Below are 25,421 nucleotides of genomic sequence, written 5' to 3'. Positions count from 1 at the left end.
CGTACGTGAGGAAGAGCGAGAGCATCTCCCTCGCAAATAGTTAGGCGGGGCCTTTCGGTGTCTCGCCTTGCTATTGATATCCGCATGAGACAAGAAGGCATCCCCCATGCCGATCGTACTATCCCAGTAAGACAGCCAGCAAACTGCACGCTGCACGCAGCAAGCGGTCTGCTCATTGACCACGACTACGTCACTCGCCAATCACAGGTGCGCGTCACAACTTCAGCGGAGATGGTGCCGGCCGAGAGTTGTCGACGAATATAACCGCAACAAGTTACACCGTTCATACCATTTTCGGCCAAGGGAATCTCGGGAACCCCTCCCATTCTTTAATTTGAACGTCGCTCACGCCTGTGGCTGGTGCTTCCGCGTTAGGTGTCGACGAGACATTTCCCGTGGCACTGTGGGGTTCCGTCTGATACCCGTCTCTTAGACAAGAAAATCTCTTAGCATTTGCTCCTGACGCTTGGCTTGGGTGACGGACGCCATGGCCCCCTATACTGCGGCTGCAGGTCTGCACTGACGAATCGGATCACCGGAACTCGGTCTTGCTCCGTTTCTGGTCCGTGGCCAGCGAATTTCTAAATGGCAGCTGTTTATCCACAGTTGCCTGGATCGTCTTTTGTGTTCTGACGACATTGGTAATCAATGTCTCCCGAAATGGGCATGTCACAGATGCAAGAGAAGTCTGCGGCGCGCGGCGGTCCCAGCTCACTCGAAACATCCAAGCCGGCCCTTTAACACTCGTGGATCTCTCAACTCGTGGCTTATGGGGCCGGGTTGGGACAGACGATGCTATGGGAAGCTTTGGCCGCAGTCCCGTGGCGAGCAATGGCCCACAAAACTATTGACGCTTCGATCAATACGTCTGTTCCATCGAACAAGCCAAACACACGGCCATTTGTCTTGGGGGGGGCAAGGTCAGCGCTATATCAACCCAGGAACAAGTTGAACACGGTCTCCCTCCCTTTCCCTGCTAGTTGTCATCCACCCAGTCCACGGTGTAGGCCTGGGAGTGATTCGGGAGGAAGGAGCGAGGTTGGATTGGTTGGAGAGGGTGAGTTGTGTGACGAGCTTGTTTTTGTTGGGGCGGGAACGGAGTTCACGGCTCGTACAAGGAGGTTGCTACCACAGCCGTTGCCGTTGTTGATGCCATAACCCGTTCCAAACCTCGGCTGCCGGAACCGCTAGGAAACGTGATGGACATGGGAGTCGGAGCCGAGGCAGAGGAGAGGCTTGCTGGGGTCGTTCGTCCCTTGACACCGGCCCCGATAGTAGAGAGGATGGCTGGCTCGCAGGCCATCGAGGACACGCACACCGCCAAGCCATGACGGCAGGCCAGATAAGGTTCTGGGGGAGAGGTAGCAGCCTGCAGGTGGTTGACACGCCACTGTCCTTTTCATCGAGCAATAGTGCACCTCTCATCGGTGACGATGAGGATGCGGGATGCGTGCGCCGTGAAGGCGAAAGTGGTAAAATGAGATGGCGGTTTCACGTCCCGCTAGCCTATGGCGTTGGCCCGAAGCGAAGTAATGTCCTACCTACCTGTGGACAGCAGACAGCAGACAGCAGACAGCGGCTGCCTGTTGACACTTGAAGCACGAAAGCCATGCGCAACACGGCAGAGTCACTTACAATGGATGCTCTGTTCCGTTGTTAGAAAAACCACCACCGTCATCGTCACCAGAACGCCAAAAAGGACAACGGAAGTAAGTGGGTGAGGTTGAAGCGGCAGAGATGGGGAATAATAACTCCTTCGGCCCAGTCCGGCGTCCACAGTGGATCATGCTACAGGGTATCCAGGGGCTGGATGCGAACGTGGGCAGAGCGGGAGCGGGGGAAGGTGCGAGGGGGAGGGAGGGGGCGCCGGCCACGGGCGGGTTGCATCACTGCATCATCATCCCTGTCGTCAGCATCGAAAAGGGCGGGTCATCAGCCAGCATACTTACAGATGCAGCGCTGCAACGATGACATGCTCTTTCTGTACAGTAGACTCGTGCAGCAGCAGAAAGAGCAAGGTAACTAATTGCCCAACTGGCTAAGCCTTCGTTTACCTCTGAAAGCTGCCAGACTGCTAACAAAACCTCCTTGTGAGCGAGAGGCAGGCAGGTAGGCGGGTACTTGGAGCCCGAACGTTCGAAGCAGTGGTACCTACCTCCCTTGGAATGAAACAATTCGGCCAGATGCAGGCCGCCTGAATCCCTGCCCTGCTTGCACTTACTTGCATCCTTTAGCCCAGCACTTTCAGGCTGCGCCTGCGTTTCTTCACCTCACAGGCCGAGCATCCTCGCAACCTTATTATGTACTTCGGACTTTGGTCGCTTACCTCTACCTCCACATCCACCGCCACCACCTCGAGCTGCCTCCACCTCTGCCTCCGTCTCTACCCCGAACCTCGACGCTGCACTTGGCTCTTCTCCCGTCCACGGCTCCTGGAACCCTCGTCCCGTTCCAACCGACGCCTCGAGGGGAATTGAACCTGACGCGGAACAAGGGTAGGCAAGGCGCACCTTCACCTCACCTTTCCTCGGCCACACGTCGCCGACTCCATTCGAGACTCATCAAGAGTCAAAAGTCGCCGGACAATTTCCTCCACCCAATCACGTCCCGGTACCTTACCTAGGGTAGGTAGCAAAACACGGCCAGAGACGATCCAAGTCGCCACCACCAAAGCCCCCCGACTAAAACCACGTCCATCGCCGCCAGCGACATACCAACGCCAAACCGATCCTCAGCTCGTGGCGCTTCACTTCTCGCCCTTGCTAAGACTGGGAGGACCGGTTCGGTCGCACGTACGCACACACGCTACATACGCTACACACGGCTACACACTACCTCTCCCTCCCCAAGACACGCAATACCTAATCTGTAGTTAGCGGCCATTCCTCCCCTCCTCCTCCTTCTCCTTTACGTACCTCATTCCCTCTCCTTTTCTCCCGGGACTCAGGAGGAAGTCTGGCAAAGGAGTCCTCCACCTCAAATTTCTCGATTTCAAGGGCGCGCCGTGTGTCGCACGGGGAATCCTCAAAAGCCCCCCCTACAACCTGCCTACCTGTCCCTATCTAGCTCACACTTCGCACGTCTTCCCGAAGAACGTCCCGTAATCGACCAACACATCAATCTAACCGACCAGCTCAACACCAACAAAGAAGCGGACAAAGGGTTGCATTAATACAAGAAAGCTTTCGACCAGAAACAACCACCCAATCTATCCGCCATGTCGGACGAGAACAGTTCTCGGAGTCCGATCTCGCCGATCACGACGACGAGCAACATTAGCAGGAAGCAGACCATATCATCGCCTGGGACAACAGCTTCACCAGTGCCGTCGGGCCATTTCAAGCGAACAGTGGTTGTAGACGATGCTTCCCAGATGCGCCGACGGCCGCCCTTCGGCCACATACCCACCGAGAACTCGTTCGCAGAGACAGGGCTGGGCAGGAGAAGAAGCTCAACTTTATCCGAGTACAGCTTCAGCGAGGCAAGGGACTTCCTGAGTCCGAGACATGGCGATATCCCGTCGACGTCGTCGGCTGACGAAATGTCAAACTGGGCTTCGATTCCTCTCGCTTTTGCCCTTCTTCCTGCCGTTGGAGGTTTGCTTTTCCAAAATGGTAGCGCCGTCGTGACGGACGTCATGCTACTGGGTTTGTCGGCCGTGTTCCTGCACTGGTCTGTGACACAGCCATGGTAAGCCCGGCGCTCTCCTTGACCTGTTTGCTTGTAGCTATGGGCAGGACCATCCGAGCGCTGACACACCAGCCACCCAGGAACTGGTATCACTCGGCGCAAGCAGTCCGAGTTCGCGCCGAAAGCAACACAAGCGCCGTCATCGATGACGAGAGCGAGACGGAACAGGCCGTCGGAAGCCCGTCCTCGGCGACGTCGACGGCGAACGGCCACACGGCGAATGGAAGCATCGACGACATGCCCGAGGTGCCTACCACGCCCACGTCCTTCGTCCAGGGGCAAGTCCCCAAGACAATGCCCCGGGTCAAGAAGGAAGACGCCCTGGCCGAGCTCTGGGTGCACGAGATTCTGGCTTTGATATCGTGCTTCATGTTCCCGATGTTGGGAGCATACCTGTTGCATGCTATCCGCGCACAGCTGAGCCGGCCCTCGGAGGGACTAGTATCCAACTACAACTTGACAATCTTCCTGCTGGCCGCAGAGGTCCGTCCTCTATCGCACCTAATGAAGCTGGTCCAGTGCCGGACCATTCAGTTGCAACGAGACGTCCATGTGAACCCCTATAAGGACGACGGCGTCACGTCGGATCAGGTCAGGGTACTCATGGCCCGGTTGGAGATGCTGGAGTCACGACAGGAGCCGACGCAGATCAAGCAGAACGGCAACTCGGACAACTCCAAGATCAAGCAAGAGGCCTCCATCGCCCGGGATGTTCGCAACGCCATCCAGCCCGATCTCGATGCGTTAAACCGGGCCGTGCGGCGGTACGAGAAAAAGGCCACTGTCCTTGCGTTCCAGACCGAGTCGCGCTTCGCGGCTGTTGACACACGCTTAAACGACGCCATCGCCCTCGCCGCGGCAGCAGCCAAGAACAGCGTGGCCCGGCCGGGCTTCATGCAGTGGCTGGTCGAGTCCGTATGGGCTGTCATCACGATGCCCTTCTTCGCCGTGGTCGCTCTGCTGGTGCTTCCCTTCAAGACGCTTCGCGGGCTGCTCAAGCGCAAGAAGAAGTCGTTGCCGGAAAGGACGAGATCGAGCCGTAATGGGAAGGCCATGGGCCACAGTCGAATCGCGGCGGACAGACCGCCGAGCCGGGTTTCGAAGAGATGACGAGGCTGACCGTTAGCACGGTAGCTGGTGGCTTGGAGTTGGAACATGATATCCTCTTTTCGGGACGGAAATGGCCTTGGGCGGAGTAAATGGAACAGGTTTTGGATGGGATGGGTCGTTTTTTGATGGTGTTGCAAGAGCCATCCAGTGCCGGTCGAACACGGAACCGACCCCTTTTTTGACGTATATTGCCTACTCTGCATTGGTAGTATCATATCAGGTTCCTTCAAACTGATACCCCGGGTTCGTGCTTCCTTGAGCGTCTCGGGCGGCTACCATATCCATATCCAAGAGTATATTCTCGTCGGAAAGGGATGGAAAGTAACCACATCATTCCTGGTCGTGCATGACTGACGTTTGTCCGTTCGCACGAACATGTCGGTTCACTCTCTCTTTCCCGACTGCTTGCTTACCTTGGCAGCCCTCGATGAGCTGTCCGAGGCATCATGTAGAGAAAGTCACCGGCAGCTCGAGCCCTCACGCAGACACCTATTCGTACTCCGCCGCCGCCGCCGGGAATGGAAGAAGAAGATCGCGGGTATGGCCACGGGCTGCGAGGGCGCATGCATGTCGGTCTTTGGGGGGGGGGGGTGGCGGTCCGTTTCCAGGCTCGGTGACCAACAACACCGGCATGCGTCCAGCTCTCGTCATACAAACCAACCCAACATCGCATCCGGACACTATTGCCGGGCGAGGGATGCCATGGTGCCATCGCATAAGCCGTGGCCGTGCTGCGCGGTGGTGCTTGGCAATGGCAAAGTACGGAGGGGTTCCCACGTGAGCCTTGGCCCCCATACTGGGCTTCCAGCGGTGCTTAATATGGGATTCGGCAACCTTTCGCCGCCGCTGTGAACCACCCGCCCGCCCACTTGGGATGTGTATGGCGGAGCTGGTCTCTACCTGGCCCATGAAACCCCACGTACACACATTGAGGCGGATGTTTGGCCGTCCTGATAGACAACAGAATCCAGGACGGGGACGGATAACGGGGGACGGGACTCTCGGCAGGAGGAGGTTGGGAGAATGTCCAGCTGTCCAGTTCCGTGCTGCCACGTGCGGTCATGTCGTTGTTCGCATTAGGTCTTGTGGAACTTGAGGGGAGCGGCCCGAGGGCAGTTTGAGTTTGTAGGAAGCTGGGGGAAGTCCAGAGCGGTTCCCAAAGCTCTGCCGAGGGGTGCCGCGTACAATAGCATTGTGTTCGTTGGCAAGGGATTACTTTGCTTCACAACCCACAAGGTATAATAGGCTCGGTGACACATGAACGGAGAGACTTGGAAGCGGACGTTCCAAACGGCGACCAGGGAAGCGGGTCAGGCGATGTCCGTTTGGGCGTTCAACTAGGAGAGCCCGCCGTTTTGGAATCGCGGCGCTAGAGCGGAACCGATCCTGGCAAGAACCCCTCCGAGACGCGACGAAATGGCTTCATGAGCTGACCTGTCCGTCTGGATGAGACGACCGGGATCGGAGCCGTAATGCCACAACGGCCAGAGTCTAAGCGAGAATTTCACACAAGAAGAACAGAGTAAGTCGCGTCAAATCTTGCAACTCGAATTCGGCGAACAAGTAAGCGACATTATGGTTGCAAGCAGAACCCCTTGACATGTTCAACGTGGTTGGTTCTTCAAGAGCCGGCTTCTCAGGGGAAGCCTGTCGAGGACAATATCATAGGTTCCGACCCCCATTCCGATGCAACGTCGGACGAACCGCTAAAGAAGACGAGTTCGGTCGGGATGATTTTTCTGCCACTTGGTTGTTTGCGCCGTGCGGCCATGGCTCGGTAGACTCGTCCGACGTCAAGCTGCGGAAGGCCTCGCCAAGGGATTGAAGAGCGAGCCACTGGTTCACGGGAATCCGCAGACACGGCGCTCGATGGTGGGACAAATGAAGCAAGCGGCGAGGCGGCGAGGCGTCGCGGCCTGGCGCAGCTGCGCCGAAATTACTCTGTTGCTTTTTTCGTTCCCTTGCTTATTAGTCGCCAGTGCATCAGTTGCCCGATTCGAGCGGCAGTTCAACTAGCCACGGGGTTCCCGATTTCGAGGTTTAAGACAAAGCGACGAGAGATATTCCCCAGGGATCCCTACTATGGGGTGGCTCATGCGACGAGCCTTTGCTTGCATCGAAGCAGGCAGGGATGCGAGGACCCCTTTATGCGATGAGGCGCAGAGCGTGGAGTAGGTACAACGTGGATTGTTGGGCGAGGCCAGTATCACCTGATTGCAGAACCTGACAGCTCCGCCAGAAAATCACCAGAAAAATATTCCCTTGGGCTGTGTGTGTGTGTGCAAGAGAGAGAGGGAGAAAGGGAGAGAGAGAATAGACGAAGAAATGGCGGACCCTCCAATTTCGCACGCGTCTGACCAAAGACGCCTTGCTGGGAGATGTCTCGCAAACAAGGCCGTTTCAACGCAAATCAGTCACAATCTCGGCCGCCGGTGAGGCAGTTGTAATACTGTGATGGGCGAGTGCAGAAAATAGAACCTGGGCTCAGTGCGATCCCGACTAGACCAGAAGCCACTGATTCCGGAGCAAGCCACGAAACAAAGCTTGCTGTTGTGATTCTGCGATTTGTTTCTTTGGGGACAGATTGAGAAGTAAGAGCGACGTCAGCCTATCTGTGGCCATCCCGAGGTGCCAGGTGCTCCGTGCCGATCAGACAGGTTGCGTTGAAATGTCTTTCTGGCTCCAGACTGCGCCAGGGGGCTGCCAGTCAAGCTGTCATTGTGAACGTTCTTGTGACAAGGGATGTGCTTCTCCCAAACCCCGGCTCAATGACACCGTGGGTGCCACTGGGGAGACCGGGCTGAGAAGAGTTTATGTCAGAGGCTAAAGCTAGAGTAGGTTGGTGGAGGAAGAGAGAGAAACAACCAACCTAAAAGAAGTCCACAATCTAAATGGGAAAAGAAAAAAACCTAGAGTGCGTTTGCGGCGCCTAATGTGCGCGTGTGTGTTTGTGTGGAGTCCCGGACTCTTGGTAGCTCGCGCGTTGGGTTCGTGGCCCGAGTTGAAGTAATGAGTGACAAGGTCCAGAGCAAAGCGATTTCCCCGGCCCGATTGTACTGGGGTTTCATGAGCCGTGGCGAGAAGTTGATGAGAGTGTTCCTTGCATCTCGATCGGCGGCCGAGTGGACGGATGGATGGATTGATGATGGACGATGAAGTATGTGCGCCGTCACGCCGCGGAGGGAGAAAAGTACGAGGGGCGATCACTGGAGACGGAATACTGGGTCGACATCCATGTCTCGTTGTTGAAGTTGGTTTTGGCCATCGTTGGACCATGGCAGGAGGGGGGAGGGGGGGTCATGTTGCGATCTGTAAAAGAGGAGGCCCATTCATAAGGTCCACGTGTATGTAGTTGGTCACAAGGGTCAAGGCTCCGAGTCCAAGTCCGAGTCCAAGTCCAAGTTCGCACCCGATGCCATCCGCTGATTCACCTCTATGGAGGAGCTCCCCCGGCCTTGGAAGCGACGCAAGGGGGAGCAGGTACGAGCGGACGCCGGAGGCATAGTACGTACGTAGGTACCGTAGGTACCTGACGATATTTTCATTATCCTTCTTTTTTCCAACTTTGCTTCCTTAAAGGCCCCATTAAGCTCCAGATGGGTTGAGCAGCTAGCACTTAGACGGTTAGCGTGTACTGTTAGGTACCTAGTTTCTAGATCTACTCTGATAGTAGCTCGGGTGTGGCACCTACCTGCTTTTCGGCCCGGGGCCCTTGGTCCAGAAAGCGCCGGTGGACTGTGATCGTCCTCGTCCCGCTGCGGCGGGGCAGCCATCATTTTACCCATCGCGACCTTTTTTCTCATCCGTCCATCCATATTCGTACGTTCATTTTTCTGGCCCTCAGCCCACTTGCGGCAGTCGCTGCTCTGTTTGAACCATGAACGGACGTGGGCGAGTGCATTGAGGTGAGGGCAGGGCAGGGGAGGGGATGGGAGGTGAGGTGCGGACAGTGACTGCATGGCTGCAGCCTACAGGTAGCTGAAGCCATTGATTGCTTCTTGCTGCACCGCTACCTATCAGTATTAGTCTGCTAACCAAGTCCTTGAGTATCGGCAATTTCATCTACGGCCACCGACCTTGTCTTGCTTTGGGTGCGCCACCGATCTGGCGGCGGGCCTGACTCACGTTGCAGTCTCCGTATTCTACCAATTCACATAACGAGTATCTAGACTTTCTTCTCAATTACCCCCTCACCTATCCGCATCTCAACCATTGGCACAGTACCATTCAGCGCAGTGGGAAAAGCAAGCTCTCGCAATGCATGAACATGGGCGAGGCGCGTTCGCTTTCAGACACGGCACCACCCTGGCGGTAGAGAATCACTGATACCCTTAACACGACAACGCTCTAGAGAGAGATAGAGAAGGGGGGAGGGAGGGGGGTGGCGTTGCCAAACGAGTCGACGTGATTTCCACATCATCATCATGTACGATGCACCAAGACCGCCTTGGATGGACGTGGCCGGGGGGGGGCAGTCCGGAAACTTGACACCAGACCCAACCGTAAGGCCTGCGATGCAATGCGCTCGTTGTCCTATGTCCTCCCGTCTTGCGCAGTGCACTGTGGCACTGGCCAAACAGAGCCACAGGATTCCGCCGCCCGTCTCGGGCATTTCTGCGAGAACAGACGACTGGACCGGGGGGGCAGAGAGGTGTCGAGGTGAGCTCTTCTATGTGGTACGGATGCGGGCGATGCGATACACGAGCTTCGCTCACTCACTCGATCGATCCCATAGATTCTTCCCTCACGAGTCGTTTCTCATCCCAACCATACACCCCGGGAAGCCTAAGCTTCGACATCCCGTCCCATTCCATCCCGTCTCTCATCTCAACGAATCTAGGATCCCATCCACTGTATCTGCTCTTCCAATTTGCCCGTCCAAAGTCCTCGTCCTCTTCCGTTCCCATCCACCCCCCCAAACGAAGTCACACCAAGTCCCACCCCTCCTATCAAGTCTCCTCCCACCATCGGGATTTTCTTGTGTGTGTGTGTGTGTGTGTGTGTGTGTGTGTGTGTGTGTGCGCGCCTGTTCCTGGTTGTCTCACTGCGGCATTCCCATCTGGGTCAAACGCCAAACTGGGATATGCCGGGGTCATCCCCTGTCCCTGTAATTTAGGATGAACGCGCCTCGACTTCCGACGACTGTTGGTCTCCGCTCGCCAGCCGCACGCTCACTGCTCGTTGCAACGCTCGCGAAGTTTTCTGCCTCACATCACACCTTTTACCTCACCTCGACTCTACCCTTAGAGTCCATTAGCGTTTGCGCTTCATTACGCATGCTGTTCACCCACAGAGAACCCAAGGTACGGCAGGCAAAATATCTGCTTTCAGGCTGCTTAACCGGCACACCCGGTCTGCTTTGCTTGGGGGCCCGTCGTCTTCATCGCCGCCATCTTCTATGAGTCCTCCTCTTGGCAATCTTCTGGCCGAGAACCGCAGGTCACTCGGCTGTATCCGACGCTGCCAAGTAGGATCTCGCGCCTTCTTGGCTGACCAACACGTCTCCCTCTCTGTACGGTCTACCCGCCGCCACCTTTGCTTTTCTCTCAGCACGTCCGTGGTCTTCATGTCCCGCACCCGCACCCGCACCCGCGCGTCTTTCCGTTTGTACCGCATTTTTCCCAATCCTGCCCGCTTGGCTCTCCCCGTCTCATCCAAGCTGCTAGTTCGTCGTTACGAACCTGCTTTCGAGCATGCAAGACAGCTTCAACCTCCGTCCGATCTCACCATGCTTTACATCCACCCTGTTGTAACTGCTGAGGTTGCTGTCTGTAAGCAAGCGCTTCGCAGTCCTTGGCCGCCGTGAGTGAGGTTCTATGAGGTAGGTATGTTGCTCGAGAGCCGGATTTGTTCCTTCATACGAGCAATAGCTGCCACACTGCCCTCTCACACACGAACCCATCTGACCAATGGCCTCTGTACGCCAATGGTGCCCTGCTCGGTGTTACCTGCGAGGTCCGCATCCCTTATGGATCTTCCCCTCCGGCATTACCCTCTCCTCCTTCTATATAGTTTGATCACCTCCGGGTCTCGACTCCACCCCACGACATCTGGGCTCTCCCCTGCCCCTGTCTCTCTTGTCCTTCCCTCCTCTTCTCTTCCGTCAGCTCTCAGAGCTGTCTCTTGTCTCAAAACCCCCACTGGTCTCTGGGGCTCAGGTTGATGCTGGCTGGCCATTGTCTACTGGACTAATAATACCACCGCCTTCCCTGGCCCTTCCTCCTCCTCCTCCTCCTCCTCCTCCGTTTGCGTGTTTCCTCCGGCGTTTGCCTCCTCGCCGACATCCCTCACTCTTTGGACGTCGCCAGTCATCACGACGGGTACTCACCGTCTCCGACCACACGCCATTGTGATCGCATTTGGACACACCACTTGGATCATTTGTTCTCGATACTCAAGGGCAAGAGAGTCACCATGGCGAGACGGAATCACCTGATTACTTGGGGTGTTCTCATTCTCTGCCTTCAGATCGTCGTTGCCCATGTCGCGGTTCCGTTTAAACGACAGGAGAGCGATGCCTCGACAACCGCCGTCTTAACCTCTTCTATTCGATCCGGAAACACACGCGACCCTGTCACCACGACGTCGTCATCGTCGTTGATAAGCTCAGCATCAGTCACCATCACGGACTCGGTTCCTTTCTCCAGCATTCTCTCTAGTCCCTCGGCCATCCCAACTGTGTCTGGTGGAGGCAGCACCCTTGATAGCTCTAGCCTCTTCAACAGTACGTCGGCTTCACTTGACAGTGCCTTTGATGTAGTTGATCGAATCTCGGATGAGACTGACCGTTGTTCCAGCCACTATCCCCGAGGGCCAGCTGCCCATTGAGCCGACCATAACGCCCGGCTGGGCCGTGGCTGGCGTGATACTGCTTTGTACTGGCGTCGTTTACACCCTGATTGGTATCAAAAATACGGTCTTGCACAATGCCTTCTCGGTCGCCTACGTCGTCGGTCTCGGCATATCGGTTTTGATCGTCTATGTCATGGTCATCCCAGTCTCCAATGCGTCCCAGGGAGCCTACGTCGTCGCCGCCTTCTTACCGGCTGTTCTCGCCGGCGTTCTTTCTTCCTGGTTTTTCAAGGAAATCACAGAGTGTCTGGCGTGCGCTCTCGGTGGGTTCTGCATAGCTATGTGGCTTCTGTGCCTCCATGACGGCGGTTTGCTTTCGGGCATTGGCAAAGTCATCCTCATCATTGTTCTCTCCCTGGCAGGATTCGCGACGTATTTCACCCGATGGACACGGGACTGGGCGCTCATGATCATGATTTCGTTCAGTGGCGCCACGGCAACTGTGCTCGGCATCGATTGCTTCAGCCGCGCCGGGTTGAAGGAGTTCTGGGCCTACGTCTGGGATTTGAACAACGACCTCTTCCCAATGGGTGCCGACACGTACCCGCTGACCAAGGGTATTCGCGTTGAGATTGCCGCAATAATCGTAATTTTCTGCATTGGCATCATTTCCCAGAAGAGGCTGTGGAACGTCATCAAGGATCGACGCGCCAAGCGAGACGCCGAACTGGCCGAGGCGCAGCGTGCTCGCGACGAGGAAGAGTCGAACATCGGCAAGGAACTCGAGGCTCGAACAGCTCGCGAGCGGCGGGCATGGGAGAGGGTCCACGGAGATAACGTGTCAAACGGCTCGGACCACGACTCCGGCTTCGCCCGCGACAGCGACAGCGAAAAGGGAACTCAATATAGCCACGGTGCGGCGACCCCTCGGTCACAAGCCTTACCAGCGGTCGAAATGGCAGGCCCAGATGTCCCTCCTGCGGTCCCTCCTAAGCCGATGGCCTCGGGTCTGATGGTTTCGGAGAAAGAGAAGGACGGCATGGTGACAGTTCGAGTTGCCCCGGACGATATCATCACAGACTCCGACGCCATGGACAGAGCGGTCGACGAGAAGGCAGCACAACAAGCCACCGCTGCTGTCGAGAGCGGAGCAGAAGTGGTCCCAGTTCCCGAAGTGGTGCCTTTGCCGTTCAGATTTCCGGATCCCGAAGAGAGCATGGCGAGAGAGAAAGAGGACCGATCCACCATCGCGACATTCGCCGACGATGACGAAGACCAAGCGGATATTGGGAGCAAGAGAAGTTCTTTCGCAAAGCGTCTCTCCCGTAGCTCGGCACAACTCATGCGGAGAGTCTCTCAGCGCACGACTTCGTCGCTTCGCAATGAAGACGGACGTGGCGACGAGCTGGCAATTCTGCGACAGCCAAGAGATGATGACGTCGGCTCTATTGCAGCGACAATCGACACTCAGAACGACAGCGGTGGAAGCACTGACAATGGGGTTCCCCACCACCGGAGCCGCAGCATCGAGATCAACGCCCAACTTGCTGAAGGGCAGCCGGGGAACCAGACCCCGCAGCGGAGATCGACATCCGCATCTCGGCGAAGCACGAGTGTAGGGAGTATCGGAAAGCGAGCCTCGGCGATGACGGTCGCGAGTGATGCTCCAACTCAGCCCCCGGTCGTTACAGAGATGCCGACGGAGGAGACCAACCGATCCGGCGTCGAGGCTGCCAAGGACACCCCCCCGAAGCAACAAGAGCATTCGAGCCCCGTACCGAGCCGGAAGTCAGCGGCGTCTTCCCAGCAGGGCAAGTCCGTGACCTCGGTTGACTCTGCACCTGTGAACCTGACACAAGATCGTCTGCCGTCTGGCTTCTCCAACGTTGCGCTTCACTATCGGACAAACGAGTGGGCCAAACACCTAAGCCATGCAGAGGCACCCGAGCCAGAGACCTTGCAAGTGGGCGGCAGCAGACCGCAATCACGCGAGGCCCCGGCTCCTGTGCACGTGGATGAGTTGCAGGAAACGGCATTGTCTGCCACGCCAGCCCCAGTGCCAACCAGGTCGCCCGGCCCCATGCAGAGACCCTTGTCAAACTACACGCCGAGCCGCGGTCACTCGAGGAACAGCTCCTACCATTCACATCGTCGTGCGTCGAGCAAGACGCAGTTTGAGCCCATAGCGGAGGAAGACGTGCAGGTGCCCCCCAAAGCAGCGAGCACGAAGAGTGACAGCTCCGGACCTGTGTCCGGCGCCGTTTCTCCCGCCACACCCGTCGCCTTCGAACGGCCGCCTCCGCCTCCAGGGATTGTGTCCTACAACAGCCCCCAGAGCCTCATCGCTCAACGAAGCGTCGCACTGCACAACAAGACGTACGGGATCTTGACTGGTGTCAACACGATGCCCGAGATCCCCCCCGCGGCCTACCGGGTATCGAGCGAGTCTGGTTGTATGTACAACTACCCTGTCTACCCGCAGCAAGTCCCATCAGCCTCGTTGGACGACCTTCCTCTGAGCCAACGCAAGGCGATGATCCGCCGTCAGAGCAGCTTCGGAACGATCCAGTCGTCCGTGGGAGACCCCAGGCCGGCGAGCGGGACGTTCATGCCTGGCATGTCGGCTGAGAGCGTCGCCTTTGATTCCCACCAGCCCATGCGGAACTCCAACGCACCGTCGCAAGAGGCCCGCGACGCCAGGCTGGCCAGCTTCCGCAACTCGGTCCGAGCCGATCTCCGCGCGGGGATGGCCACATCTCCTGCCGGTGCAAACGGCCGCGACCTGAGTCTGGGCATGTACCGTTCGCCGAGCGCAACGAACCTCGCCAGCCAGAATGTCGCTCGCGAGGCCGACATGCAGAGGAACATCGACCTGCAGCGGAGCTTCATGATGAGCCAAAAGGAAGCGGAAACCAAGCGGAAGGAGAAGGAGAGACTCGATAAGGAGCGGTCCGAACAGGCCTTCACGAGGAGCATGCAGAGCGGCGAGATGTTTGAGCTGCACCGGGAAGCGATGCGGAAGCTGCAAAACCGCGCGAGAGACGCATGAGATGACGGAGCGGCGGGTGCAGCACACCGTTTCTTCCATTGTTCCTCATTTTTGTTCCTTTTTTTTTCTTCTTTTTCACACAAAATATCGGTAGATACCCTGGTTTGGAAGCACGGTTAGATTACAGCGATGGGAGAACAGCACGACCTGATGGTGATGGATGAGGAGACGGTTTGCATGATGACGGATGAAGAATGAAAAGGGGGCATCAATCAATCTACGCTCCTGATGGTACCTAGTCGTAAACGTAATAATCCAATCAATCAATCGCAAGATCTAATCGCCACCTACCAACACCGAGTTTCAGAATAAGGTACAAATATTGTCCAAGCATTGGTGGTTGGGCCTAGGGCCAACCATCATTGGCAAGGGCCGAGATGAAAGAAAAGTCCGAAGTTGGGGGGGGGCTCTATCGACCGGCAAATGGGAATTCCGGCCGACCGACCGGCGAAGGTTCGGCCAAGCCGGCACGGCACCGGGGCCGAGACCCCGGGACTACCACTCCTCCAAAGAGACGTCGACCGGGACACGGCTTTTAGCCGCCAATATACGCGTATTCGATTGCGTTGTGTCGTCCAGAGTCCCAGCCAACACCCGACCACCCCAAAAGCCGAGGGATGTCGATTGCCTCTTTCGGAAGTCGCCCGATGTCGGAAACTTCGCCGGCTGGTAATGAGCCGGTCCCACCCATAACCAATCGAAAGGGAAAGGGGGGAGAAAAAGAACGACCTGGGCATTGGCGTCATCCGTTGTCTGCCACACACAATTCTTCCCCCCCTGGGAATTGTGCGGCGGAGAAAGACATGTCCGTCCAGGGAGGGGGTAGTGATCAACCCCATCTCTCTCTCTCTCTCTCTCTCTCTCTCTTTGTTTGTTTTTTGTTCTGGCCGTTCCGTCTACGTGCCGGGGGTGGCGCCTGAAGTCCATTTAACCTCGACATCTTTCCTCCGACCACACGGGCCTTGGCACATCATTGCCCGCATCGCATTCCGGGAGACTCTGATAAGGTTACCGGGCGGGTTCCACGTTCCCGGCACGGCTCCGAATCGACCGACTCCACTTCAAAGACCTTTGGGGAAAGCGTATAATCCATGACCGGCTCCGCGGGCGGCCATAACCGAGCGGCGGACGGGGAGGAGGAGAAGCACCCGTCCGACGCGTCGGCCGGAGCCCGCTTCCGGGTGAAGGCCGTCAAGGTCATCAAGTTTGTGCTCGCGCAGTGGCTCGTCATCGGGTTCGGATTGAGCTGTGTGTTTGCGTATCTCTTCCCGAGTAAGTCCGACGGTCGGTTGTTTTAAAAGAAAAGAAAAAAAAAAGAATTTCGCAATGGCGCATCGCTGACGATAGATATCTCCGTGGAAGACGTCGCGGCCAGGGGCGGTCCGATCAGGTCCGAGTACTCCATCATCTACGGCGGCATCGCCATCATCTTCCTCGTCAGCGGCCTGCAGCTCTCGCACGCCAAGCTGCGGCAGAACCTCACCAACTGGCGCCTGCACATCATCGTCCAGGGCATCAGCTTCATCGTCATACCCGTGATACTCCTAAGTAAGAGAGACTTGGTGATTTTGATTTGATCCTCACTCATCCCCCCCCCTTTTTTTTTTTTCCTCTCTTTCTTTTTCTTCCTGATCTTTTCCATTTTCACGAGAAGCAATCGCAAGAGGATAACTGAGACTAATGCCCGGGGAATAAAAGTCATCATCCACATCATCATCGCCGCCGGCGGCCTCCGCAACAACGTCTTGTCGACCCCGATCATCGTCGGCATGGTCGTCGCATCGTGCCTACCGACGACCATCGCCTCCAACGTGGTCATGACGCGCGCCTCGGGCGGCGACGAGGCGGCGGCCATCATCGAGGTCGTCATCGGCAACGTCCTCGGCAGCTTCATCTCCCCGGGCCTCATCTACGGCTTCATCCCCAAGACGCCCGAGTTCGCCGACTGGCAGCCCGCGAACCCGAGCACCCTCGGCGGCATGTACGCCAACGTCCTTAAGCAGCTCGGCCTTAGCGTCCTGCTGCCGCTGGCCGTCGGCCAGGTCGTGCGGTGGTTCTGGGAGAAGCGCGTCGACTGGGCGCTACGGACGTTTTACCTCGCCAAGGTGTCGACCTTTTGTCTGATTTTGCTCGTCTGGTGAGTGGGGAACTGCTGCTGCTGATGATGATAATGATGATGCCTTGCTCTTTTTCTTCTTTCAACTTTTCTTTCTTCTTGCCTTTGCTGACGGAACCCTACCAAACGGACAGGACAACCTTCTCGGCCGCCTTCAAGACGGGCGCGCTCTTCGTGACGCCGCACGCGTCCATCATCTTCAACGTCTTCATGAACGTCGCCCTCTACATGCTCTTCACCCTCATCTGCTTCTACGCGGCGCGCCCGCCCCTCTCGGCGTGCGAGGCCGTCAACCCGCGCGTGGCGTCCCGCGCTGCGCCCGGGCTCCTGCGCCGCGCGCTGACGGTGCGCCAGCTGTCGCGCGAGCAGACCATCGCTGTGTGCTTCTGCGGCGCCGCCAAGACGACGTCCCTCGGCATCCCGCTGGCGACGGCCATGTGGACGGCCTCGGACGACCTGACGAGGGCGCTGGTCCAGATCCCCGTGCTGCTGTACACCATCGAGCAGGTGTTCATGGCGCAGATCCTCGTCTACGTCTTCAAGTGGTATCTGAGGAAGGCTGCCAAGGCGGAGGCGGAGGCGACGGAGGACGAGGAGGGCGGCGGCGGTGGTGGTGTTGGGGATGCGGGGTCAGGGGTTGGGGTGTCTGCGGACGAGAGGAGAGAGGGGGAGGGGGAGAGATATTCGGGTAATATGGCTGGGAGCGGCGAGGGTGAGAAGCAGAGTGGCAAGGAAAAAGGGGAAGAGGGTGATGTGGTGCCTGTGAAGACGGCATGGCAAACATGACGACGGCTGTCCGTGGACTGCTTGGATATATGAGGGGCGCGTGGCGATCAACGGATGCCACTTAGACTTGGGTACGATACTATAAACCAACACTCCGTTGCTGGACACATGGGAAGGTTTATTCGACAAACACAAAATGTACAACACCAGGTATTCGCTGTCCGTCACCTACCCAAACTACTAATTCGGCCCTCAAAGACACCACCACTAACAATAGAATCCGGTCTCCCATGCGAATTGGGTTAATTATTCATCATAGCTTCTAAAATTGACTCGGAACCAGGACTCGTCCATATCATCGTCACCGTCAGACCAATCGAATGAGGAAACATAGAGCCTGTCAAACTCTTGGAACTCGTCTGGAATCTTGTTCGAGCCACTTGCGTGAGGAGACTTCTGCTTCAAGTGGTCGAATGCAGCCACGTCGTTCCACGCTACTCGGCACCATCCGTCTGAACAACTAGGACTGAAATTGCTTTGAACGTAAGCAATAGCTCGAAGCGTGTCCTTATTGCCCATATCTTGATATTCTTTCCTATTGTTAGGAACTGCGCAAAAACACGTTCAAGGACGGAGATCTTACCAATATGACGCAGACTCCCTACCGCATGATTCGAATAGTCCTTCCAAAACGCCATCAAAACATCTCGTGCTTTGACAACTCGTCGTCTCGGGTTGGTGTGCTCAGCATATTTACGATACACAGTGTTACCGTCAACACGAGCTTGCATCACAAAGTCGCTGCCATGTCCAACCTCCATCCAGTCCCCGTTGCCGGTTGCTTCGACATCGCAACCGAGTTCTGCTAGTGATGGAACCGGCCGTCGATCCCGCGCAACCAATCCGCTCGTTGCAGCAACAGCAGGCGGTTTTTGATAGCCATCATCTTCACGAGATGGCTGTAGAGGCCCCTGTAGTGAAACTGAGAAGAAAAGACAGAGAAGTGTAAACAACGATTGCTTGTAGGGTGCCATGACGAGAGAGATTGACAGACAGGAAAGCGATGTAAGAGCTGGATGCATGAGGCTAAGCTGAGGCATTCGGTATTTATGCCATCGGCTGCGGCCTCACACCGGTTCTACCATGATGCAGAGAATGCCAGTCAGATTCAATGCCAAGACAGCTTTGTTCAATAGAAAAATTCGAACGCAAGGGTATTTAGAGAAATACTAGAGAAAGTCAAAAATGGCGTGCATCCGCAGCCGATGGGAAGGCTTTTTGGTGTAGGGTACTCAAGAGGGAAACCACACGCCAGAACTGTCTACACGGCATCTCCGATGAAGCTTCTGTGAAACCTTGTCGAGAAATCCTCATAAACGCACTATCTGGTTTTTGTAAATTGTTGGCATTTCCCGTAATTTATTGAATTAACCTTTTGAAAGCGCGGGAGGTATCGGGCTCAAAGCAAAGCCGACGTGTCTTGGTTTCGGTTGGCGAGGCCAAAACAGGACCGGGCAGGGCACCTAGCGGCTACAGGACATTTGTACACAAGGACCACAGGAACGACAGGGATTTACTCAAAACAGAAGAACTAGAAGCAAGTCACGCGACCACGGGAACAGCACAGAATGAAGACAGAGGAAATGGACATGTTGGATATGAGCTATCCTAAACGACGCTGATAATGTTGGAGCCGTTGCACATGAGGACAGCTGCCACCGGTCACCTGTCAGACATCCCAGGTCTTCTAGCCTTACCAGGCCATCAGCCCACCTGGGAAGATACAAAGAAGCAGAGACAACACAAGTAGTACAACAGGCACGACAGTGCCCATACAACCCATTTGGCAGATATGCTGTTACGACCCGTTGCTGGACATGTAAAGGATCCCCGTCGTAAAGGAGATGACAGAAGTGAGCGACTATGACCAGCCATTAATATAGAAAAACCATCCGCCAAAGCTCAATTGAATAAACTTTGGCAATAATCAAACGAACAGCCGAGACCGCCGCAAGTAGCAGGCTGGTGACAACCACTCAGGCTGCAATTATCACTTAGGAGCAAGCCAAGCCGCCTGTTGAAGACGCTAACAAGGCGCTCCTCGTAGCAATAGAGAAGCAGTTTCCTGGTATACTAGTGCGTCAGGCCAAAAACCATGATGCTCGCTTGTTAGCCTCATTGCGTTCGCACCGTTCCTGTGACCCTCTGCCCGTCGCAGTCTCACAATCTCTTTCCTTGGAATTCCAGCCTCACACAGATTCTATTCACCTCCTGGTTGCCGATGAGTCTTCGAAGTCGACCGAGACCCCCAGTCTCCGGATGCTGCGCCACTGTGGCTCTCACCCAGTGCGGCAGTATATCCCAAACCTGCTTGACGACTTTTCAGCAGTTGACACCCCTAACGGGCATCATGCTTGCCTTATGCAGAAACTAGTAAGGTTACAGCAGCCTGCAGCACCGACTAGGTTAAAACTATTCTGACCTTACTACATCTACACCTTTGCACTTACCTTTTATGTTTTATTGCAAGTAGGTAAGTATAGAGTTTGATTAACCAATCCCATTATTAAGCAGGACTGCTGTAGAGTGTTTCTACCCACTACAGTATGTAAGGTAGGCGCTGGCGAGAATGCTAATTATAGTAGGTAGTTGCTGGTAATAGTAGGCGGGCGCTAGCAATAGTAGGCAGGTACGCTGCAGGCATAAGCTGGATCGTCGCCGACCAAAAGCAAAACTGATGAGGAACGAAGACAAACAAAAAACATACAACACCAGGTATTCGCTGGTCGTCACCGACCCAACTACTAATCCGGCCCTCATTGGCTTATCTATGGGAGAGCGGACGGGATCCCGAGTTTTCCAATGGGTATGGTCGTATGTGACAGTCATCTGCTCTTGAACTGAATATGAAGGTTGTTGCCATGTTGGTGTTCGCATTTCGAGCGGCTGCCCATCAATACAACGAAGGGGAAAACAAAAGATCATAGTGCCATATCCTATCCTTCTCCAAACAGTACTCTTCCTGGTTATTTAAAACCCCCCTTTTCCTTTTTTTTTACTCTCCAGTCTTCTCTGAAGGCTACGTAATAAACATTCTACCTACAGCGCCGATACTATGCGCCCGCGCGGTGCGCACTGCAGAGCTACATAATGCTCTCTTGTTGGCATCATCGCATTCGCACCGTTCCTGTGGCTCTCTGCCGCTCGCAGTCTCACAAACTCTTTTCATGGAAAGCAGCATCACACAGATTCCATTCACTACAGAGGCTTTTCAGTACAAACTACTGCCGGGCTATGGCCATCAATACTTCCCCGCGCGGGCCAAACGGGGCTGTCTACATCCCTGAAGTCGACCTGGAAGATGTTGAGGATTACAGAACTGGCGGCCACCACCATACCGTCATAGGAGATGTCTTGCAAAATCGGTATCAAGTTATCCACAAGCTCGGGCTTGGTGGCTGTTCAACGATGTGGCTAGCCCGTGACAAACACCTACAGCAGCACGTCTCATTATCTGACTACAGAACCTCTTTCGTGGTTGCAGCCGACATGGCGAGTTCCGCCGAACTTCTTCACGCACCTGAGCTGCACACACACACACACCTGCTCTCTATCTTCCACCAGAAGACTTCTTCAACGAACCCGTCACCCAAGCCGCAGATATATGGATACTCGGCGTAAGCCTTTACGAAATCCTTGGCGAGCAACCTCTCTTTGAATCATTTGGCTGGGACCGAGACGACATCATAGCCGAAATGGTGAGCACGCTTGGTCCGCTGCCTGCCCGCTGGTGGAATGCCTGGTCAAACCGCAAGGATTCCTTTGAGCCTGACGGCTCCTGGTCCCGTGATGTACATGAAAACAGGATCTATACACCTGGATTTCGACCTCTGCACCAGCGCATGTGGGATATGGGGCGTGGCGAGATGCCTGAATTGTGTCAATGGGATATCCAAGGAGGTGAGATGAGGGCTCTGGAGGAGTTGCTGCGGGGCATGATGGCGTTTGAACCTACTGAGAGGTTAACGGCCGAGCAGCTGATGAAGTCGGAGTATATGGAGAAGTGGGCGATGCCAGCTTGGGAGAGACAAGGAAGAGAGACGAAGAGAAAGCGGCGGCGTGGGCACGGCGCTTTCGAGATAGCGGGTTGTTGGGAAAAGCATGCTGGGACGTTGACAGGCACCTTAATGGCTTGTTTCTACACATGTGGTGGCGCAACATCGGTTGCCCATTTCCCTATATCCGAATAACGGCGGGATGTAGAAGAATCACCTTTTGAACATAGAGATTGTTGTAAGTGCAACAGCCACATTATCCCTCCAAGTCAAAACATGGATGCCCAGTGTGGCTGACGGTGAACATGGGTCACGTATTGCAATTCCTGCTCCGGCCCCCTCTCACATGTGGATGTTTAATGATACAGTGCCAGCAGGGGTCAGCGCATTTCCTTCCTTCGTCATCACCACGAAATGAGACACTAATACGCACACCAATACAGTTTCAAGCAGTCGTGTTTGCAAACCAGACAGACAGCTAGCTCTTCTTGAGCAATATGCGGCATAGACGAGGCGTATGCATCGGTCTGTATTATGAGCACGTTGCTTTGTACTGGGAACGATGATTACACACATCTAATCCATCTCAAGTCAACCAACACCAGCCAGGCTCCTCATACGCGCCGCTCTAGGTATTACCATGCCGACTTGGCATTTCTCCGGGGTGCCTCATACCTCCAGCCACGCCTGGCTACAGAAGTGCTGTAACGTCTCACCGACATCCATGCACTAGCCTCGACTCCTTCCGCTGTTCAACGGCTTTCGTCGATCATCACACATCACACCCCCCCCCCCCCCCCCCTCGCGTACCGGCAGCCTAGCCAGCAGGCGACATTCCAAAACCCGTGTTTCTCTTTTGCCCGTTCACCTCACCGGCCTTGACACCTTCCTGGTCCCACGACACAGCAATCGGCTCGTGGTTGCCCGAGAACTTCTGCCCGCCGAACCACAGCTCGAATCGGAGGTCGGCCGGCGCGATGATGACCCGGATGTCAAAGTTCAGCACGTAGAACGTGTATCCCTTGGAAAAGCAGGTTCCCCGTTTGTGTTTGAGCACGAGCTGTTCTTGCTGCAATCCCGTAAGGTTGCTCCGTACATCACACAGCTTTGTTGCCCCCGCTAGCACAACACCATGCATCAGTCGATGTTCGTCACGTCGCGCGTCTGGCTAGCCATGGATTCGACTCACCCTGTTTCATGCTCTTTGGCAAGAATGATGTCTCGTTGTGGGAGACGACAATTTGGGCGTCCCACGACCTCTTCGTATCGCCCGGGGCCAGTGACACCGCCAGCGAGTGCACCAGCGGCGAGTTTGGGTTGACACTGTCGCCCTGTCGAGACGTCAGCAAATCTCCGTCTGTCCATGAGCATCGGCCTCGACACAGACCTTGCGAATGAGCCATCGTATCTGGTTCATTGCCCATTTCTTCTTGGGGACAAACTGGTCGTTTTGTATTTCCTCGTCGAAGTGTTGCTGCGGCGAGTAGACTTCTTTGATCAACACGCCATAGCTGGCCCGGGCTACGCGCGTCGCGAGCACCGAGATCCGCCCCGTCTCCATCTTCTGCTGGTGGTCCAACAGCAGACCGCGCACGACGACAAGTTGAGGGTCCTGGCAAGGTATCACGGCGACCTTGCTGGCGTTCTGGTGCGAGTAGTTCTGGAATTGCTTCTGGAGGCTGTCTCGCACATACGCAGAGCCCCCCAACCCTCCAGACAGAATCATGTATTCCTGATGGCATCATGTTAATCGAAACATCAAGAAAGAATCATAAAAAAAACCAGTCCTCGAACAATCAAACAGAAGGAAGAACGACGTACGATCTCTTGCGGTTGCTGTTTTTTGACCAGCCTGTCCAACTGCTCCCTGATGCACCGGAGGATTCCCTCGATATTAACATCGAACAGCGCTTGGATTTCTTGCCTGTGCCAATTATGAGCAAAAGTAACTCCCCTACTTCCTGTGTGACGACGGAACCGACTGTCGTCGTGCAGGACGCTTACATGGTAAACATCATCCTCCCGTCCACGATCCGTAGCCCGGCGTGGCTGAAGTCGTGCGAGACGCCCTCGAGCTGGATCTTGAAGACGGGCTGCATGTAGGCCCTCTCGCCAAATTTGTGCTTTACCGTCTTGAAGTGGTGGCTCCTCGACATCCGGAACGCCAGGTTGTGAGGGAGCAGGCGGTGCGCCTCGGGGTACGCAGCCAGCCGCGAGTTCACCAGGTTTATGAAGGCCACGTCGATGAGGGATGCCCCGATGCCGACGCCCTTGACCTCGGAGATCTGCGACATCTGCGGGTATTTGCTATCGGTCGAGGTGATTTGCATCACCGCCAGGTCCGTTGTGCCGCCGCCGGCGTCCACCGTCAAGAAGAGGCTCCCCACGTGGAAGTCGACCGCGCTCGTTTTGAGAGTAGCGACGGCCGCCGCCTCGGCCTCGGTCAGGTCGACTTGCGCCAAGTGCCGCGGCCCCTCAACGCCGAAGCCGGCGTCGTGGATGATCCTTTTGAAGGCGTTGATCGTCTCCATCTTGGTCCACGTGGTCGGCACGCTGAAAAGGAAGTGGACGCTCATGTCCGTCCAGCCGCCCGAGTGACGCCGCCCCAGCTGCGTCTCGATGGACTCCTTGACGTGCTCGTACACCTCCCGCATAAAGTCTGTCACCAGCCTCTCGGCCTCGGCGACGTTATGCGGCGCGTTGGGGAGTCCTCTCTTCTGCCACGCCTCCAGTGTGTCCGGGTCGATGAAGATTTTGAAGAACTCACGCCGTACCTTACCCGGCATGTTCTCCTCCTCGTCCCCGCACATGAAGCCCCATTTCGACAGGCTGCCGTTCGAGTTATAGGTGAGGACGGTCGGGACTTTGCGCTCGCCTCGATCGCCGCTCCCCGGCCAGTCGTTGATGACCTGTATCGGCGTCTTGGGCGTCATCCAGGCGACACCTGCTTCTGGTCAGCTCTATGCTGCGAGTGGACGACGAGTGGGAGTTGTTGCGCCTTGTTACCTGTGAAAGTGGTGCCGAGGTCGACTGACACGAGCACATCTGGTTTCTCACTCATGTTGATGGGCGCGATTTGGGTTTCTCCTTTCTCTCACTGAGTACGAAGACTTGGGGCAAACAACAAAACGCCAACTCCAAGTTGATGCTGAAGAAACCTCTAATGTCAGATTTCTATTCTGTGTCTTTCTCTTCAAACCATGTCTGGACGAGAAGAAGAAGAAGAAGGCGGGCGGATCAGGGGGCCAGTCGTTTGGCCCCCACTCGTTTGCCCTTCCCCCAGCCTTGTGTCTTTCTGGCTTGTAGCGAGGATGCAGTCGAAGTGGTTGGAACTCATGTCGGCTTGGGTTCTACGCATGGGGGCTAATGCCTTGCCACTCGCCCAAAGTATGGGGAGCTGGAACTTGAACCCCGGCAGCCTGATCCAAAGCTGGACCTGGGCTCCGCTGGGGCTGACTGGTCCAACTCGGACCAAGCTCTCCGTATGCCCATGAGTCGTCCATCAGAGAGGCCGTGATGTGTGGCTACACTCCCAGATAAGCGTCTCTGTACCTACCCAACCGTCGCCACGGGCATCGAGGCGTCACGTACACACCCGTTCCAATATCAGGCTGCAGTCGGCCATTCTCGAATCTGCAATATGCCCGTGTCTGTGGCGCCCAGCCTGCCGGTGGAAGCAAGCTGCGGGTTGGCCGCCCTGCCTCTCCCTTGGCCCCCAAACTCTGCAGTTGTCAGCATTGTGCTACACGATACAACATACACGGGGGTGGTCGAAATCAGGCTGAGGTCTGCTTTCGGTGGGCGGGCATGGCCATCGAAAGTCCTGGGCAGGAAAAACTCGCAGAGATGGGATATCAGCTCTGGGCTCTGGACCCCCTGGCAA

At 56.0% G+C, this 25,421-nt stretch overlaps 6 protein-coding genes across 6 annotated transcripts; 3 read left to right on the top strand and 3 right to left on the bottom strand.

Annotated features, from left to right (window-relative positions):
- Positions 1 to 2,283: 2,283 nt before the first annotated feature.
- Positions 2,284 to 5,316, top strand: CDEST_00901 (uncharacterized protein). The gene is made up of 2 exons (XM_062917060.1): positions 2,284 to 3,690; positions 3,771 to 5,316. Exons 1-2 carry the CDS (start codon positions 3,218 to 3,220, stop codon positions 4,798 to 4,800), a joined length of 1,503 nt encoding a protein of 500 aa, XP_062773111.1. The 5' UTR covers positions 2,284 to 3,217; the 3' UTR covers positions 4,801 to 5,316.
- A 2,313-nt stretch (positions 5,317 to 7,629) lies between these two features.
- On the bottom strand, positions 7,630 to 8,076 carry CDEST_00900 (uncharacterized protein; the record flags this gene model as incomplete). Its single annotated transcript, XM_062917059.1, has 1 exon — positions 7,630 to 8,076. One exon carries the CDS (start codon positions 8,074 to 8,076, stop codon positions 7,630 to 7,632), a length of 447 nt encoding a protein of 148 aa, XP_062773110.1.
- Positions 8,077 to 9,977: 1,901 nt separating this feature from the next.
- CDEST_00899 (uncharacterized protein) lies at positions 9,978 to 14,641 on the top strand (the record flags this gene model as incomplete). Its single annotated transcript, XM_062917058.1, has 2 exons — positions 9,978 to 11,524; positions 11,598 to 14,641. The coding sequence occupies exons 1-2, from the start codon at positions 11,215 to 11,217 to the stop codon at positions 14,639 to 14,641; spliced, it is 3,354 nt and encodes a 1,117-aa protein (XP_062773109.1). The 5' UTR covers positions 9,978 to 11,214.
- A 756-nt stretch (positions 14,642 to 15,397) lies between these two features.
- Positions 15,398 to 17,772, top strand: CDEST_00898 (Putative sodium bile acid cotransporter, sodium/solute symporter superfamily). Its single transcript, XM_062917057.1, has 4 exons — positions 15,398 to 15,913; positions 16,004 to 16,189; positions 16,340 to 16,778; positions 16,892 to 17,772. The coding sequence occupies exons 1-4, from the start codon at positions 15,733 to 15,735 to the stop codon at positions 17,541 to 17,543; spliced, it is 1,458 nt and encodes a 485-aa protein (XP_062773108.1). The 5' UTR covers positions 15,398 to 15,732; the 3' UTR covers positions 17,544 to 17,772.
- CDEST_00897 (uncharacterized protein) lies at positions 17,446 to 18,533 on the bottom strand. The gene is made up of 2 exons (XM_062917056.1): positions 18,127 to 18,533; positions 17,446 to 18,073 (listed from the first exon to the last, which is right to left on the bottom strand). Exons 1-2 carry the CDS (start codon positions 18,515 to 18,517, stop codon positions 17,790 to 17,792), a joined length of 675 nt encoding a protein of 224 aa, XP_062773107.1. The 5' UTR covers positions 18,518 to 18,533; the 3' UTR covers positions 17,446 to 17,789.
- A 3,822-nt stretch (positions 18,534 to 22,355) lies between these two features.
- CDEST_00896 (Putative ATPase, nucleotide binding domain-containing protein) lies at positions 22,356 to 24,599 on the bottom strand (the record flags this gene model as incomplete). Its single annotated transcript, XM_062917055.1, has 6 exons — positions 22,356 to 22,657; positions 22,728 to 22,869; positions 22,926 to 23,270; positions 23,360 to 23,462; positions 23,543 to 24,482; positions 24,545 to 24,599. 6 exons carry the CDS (start codon positions 24,597 to 24,599, stop codon positions 22,356 to 22,358), a joined length of 1,887 nt encoding a protein of 628 aa, XP_062773106.1.
- Positions 24,600 to 25,421: the final 822 nt, after the last annotated feature.

Source organism: Colletotrichum destructivum, chromosome 1, assembly GCF_034447905.1.
Source record: "Colletotrichum destructivum chromosome 1, complete sequence".
NCBI classification, from domain to species: domain Eukaryota; kingdom Fungi; phylum Ascomycota; class Sordariomycetes; order Glomerellales; family Glomerellaceae; genus Colletotrichum; species Colletotrichum destructivum.
The sequence above is the reverse complement of the archived record's forward strand: the minus strand, read 5'-3'. Positions and strand labels throughout refer to the sequence as shown.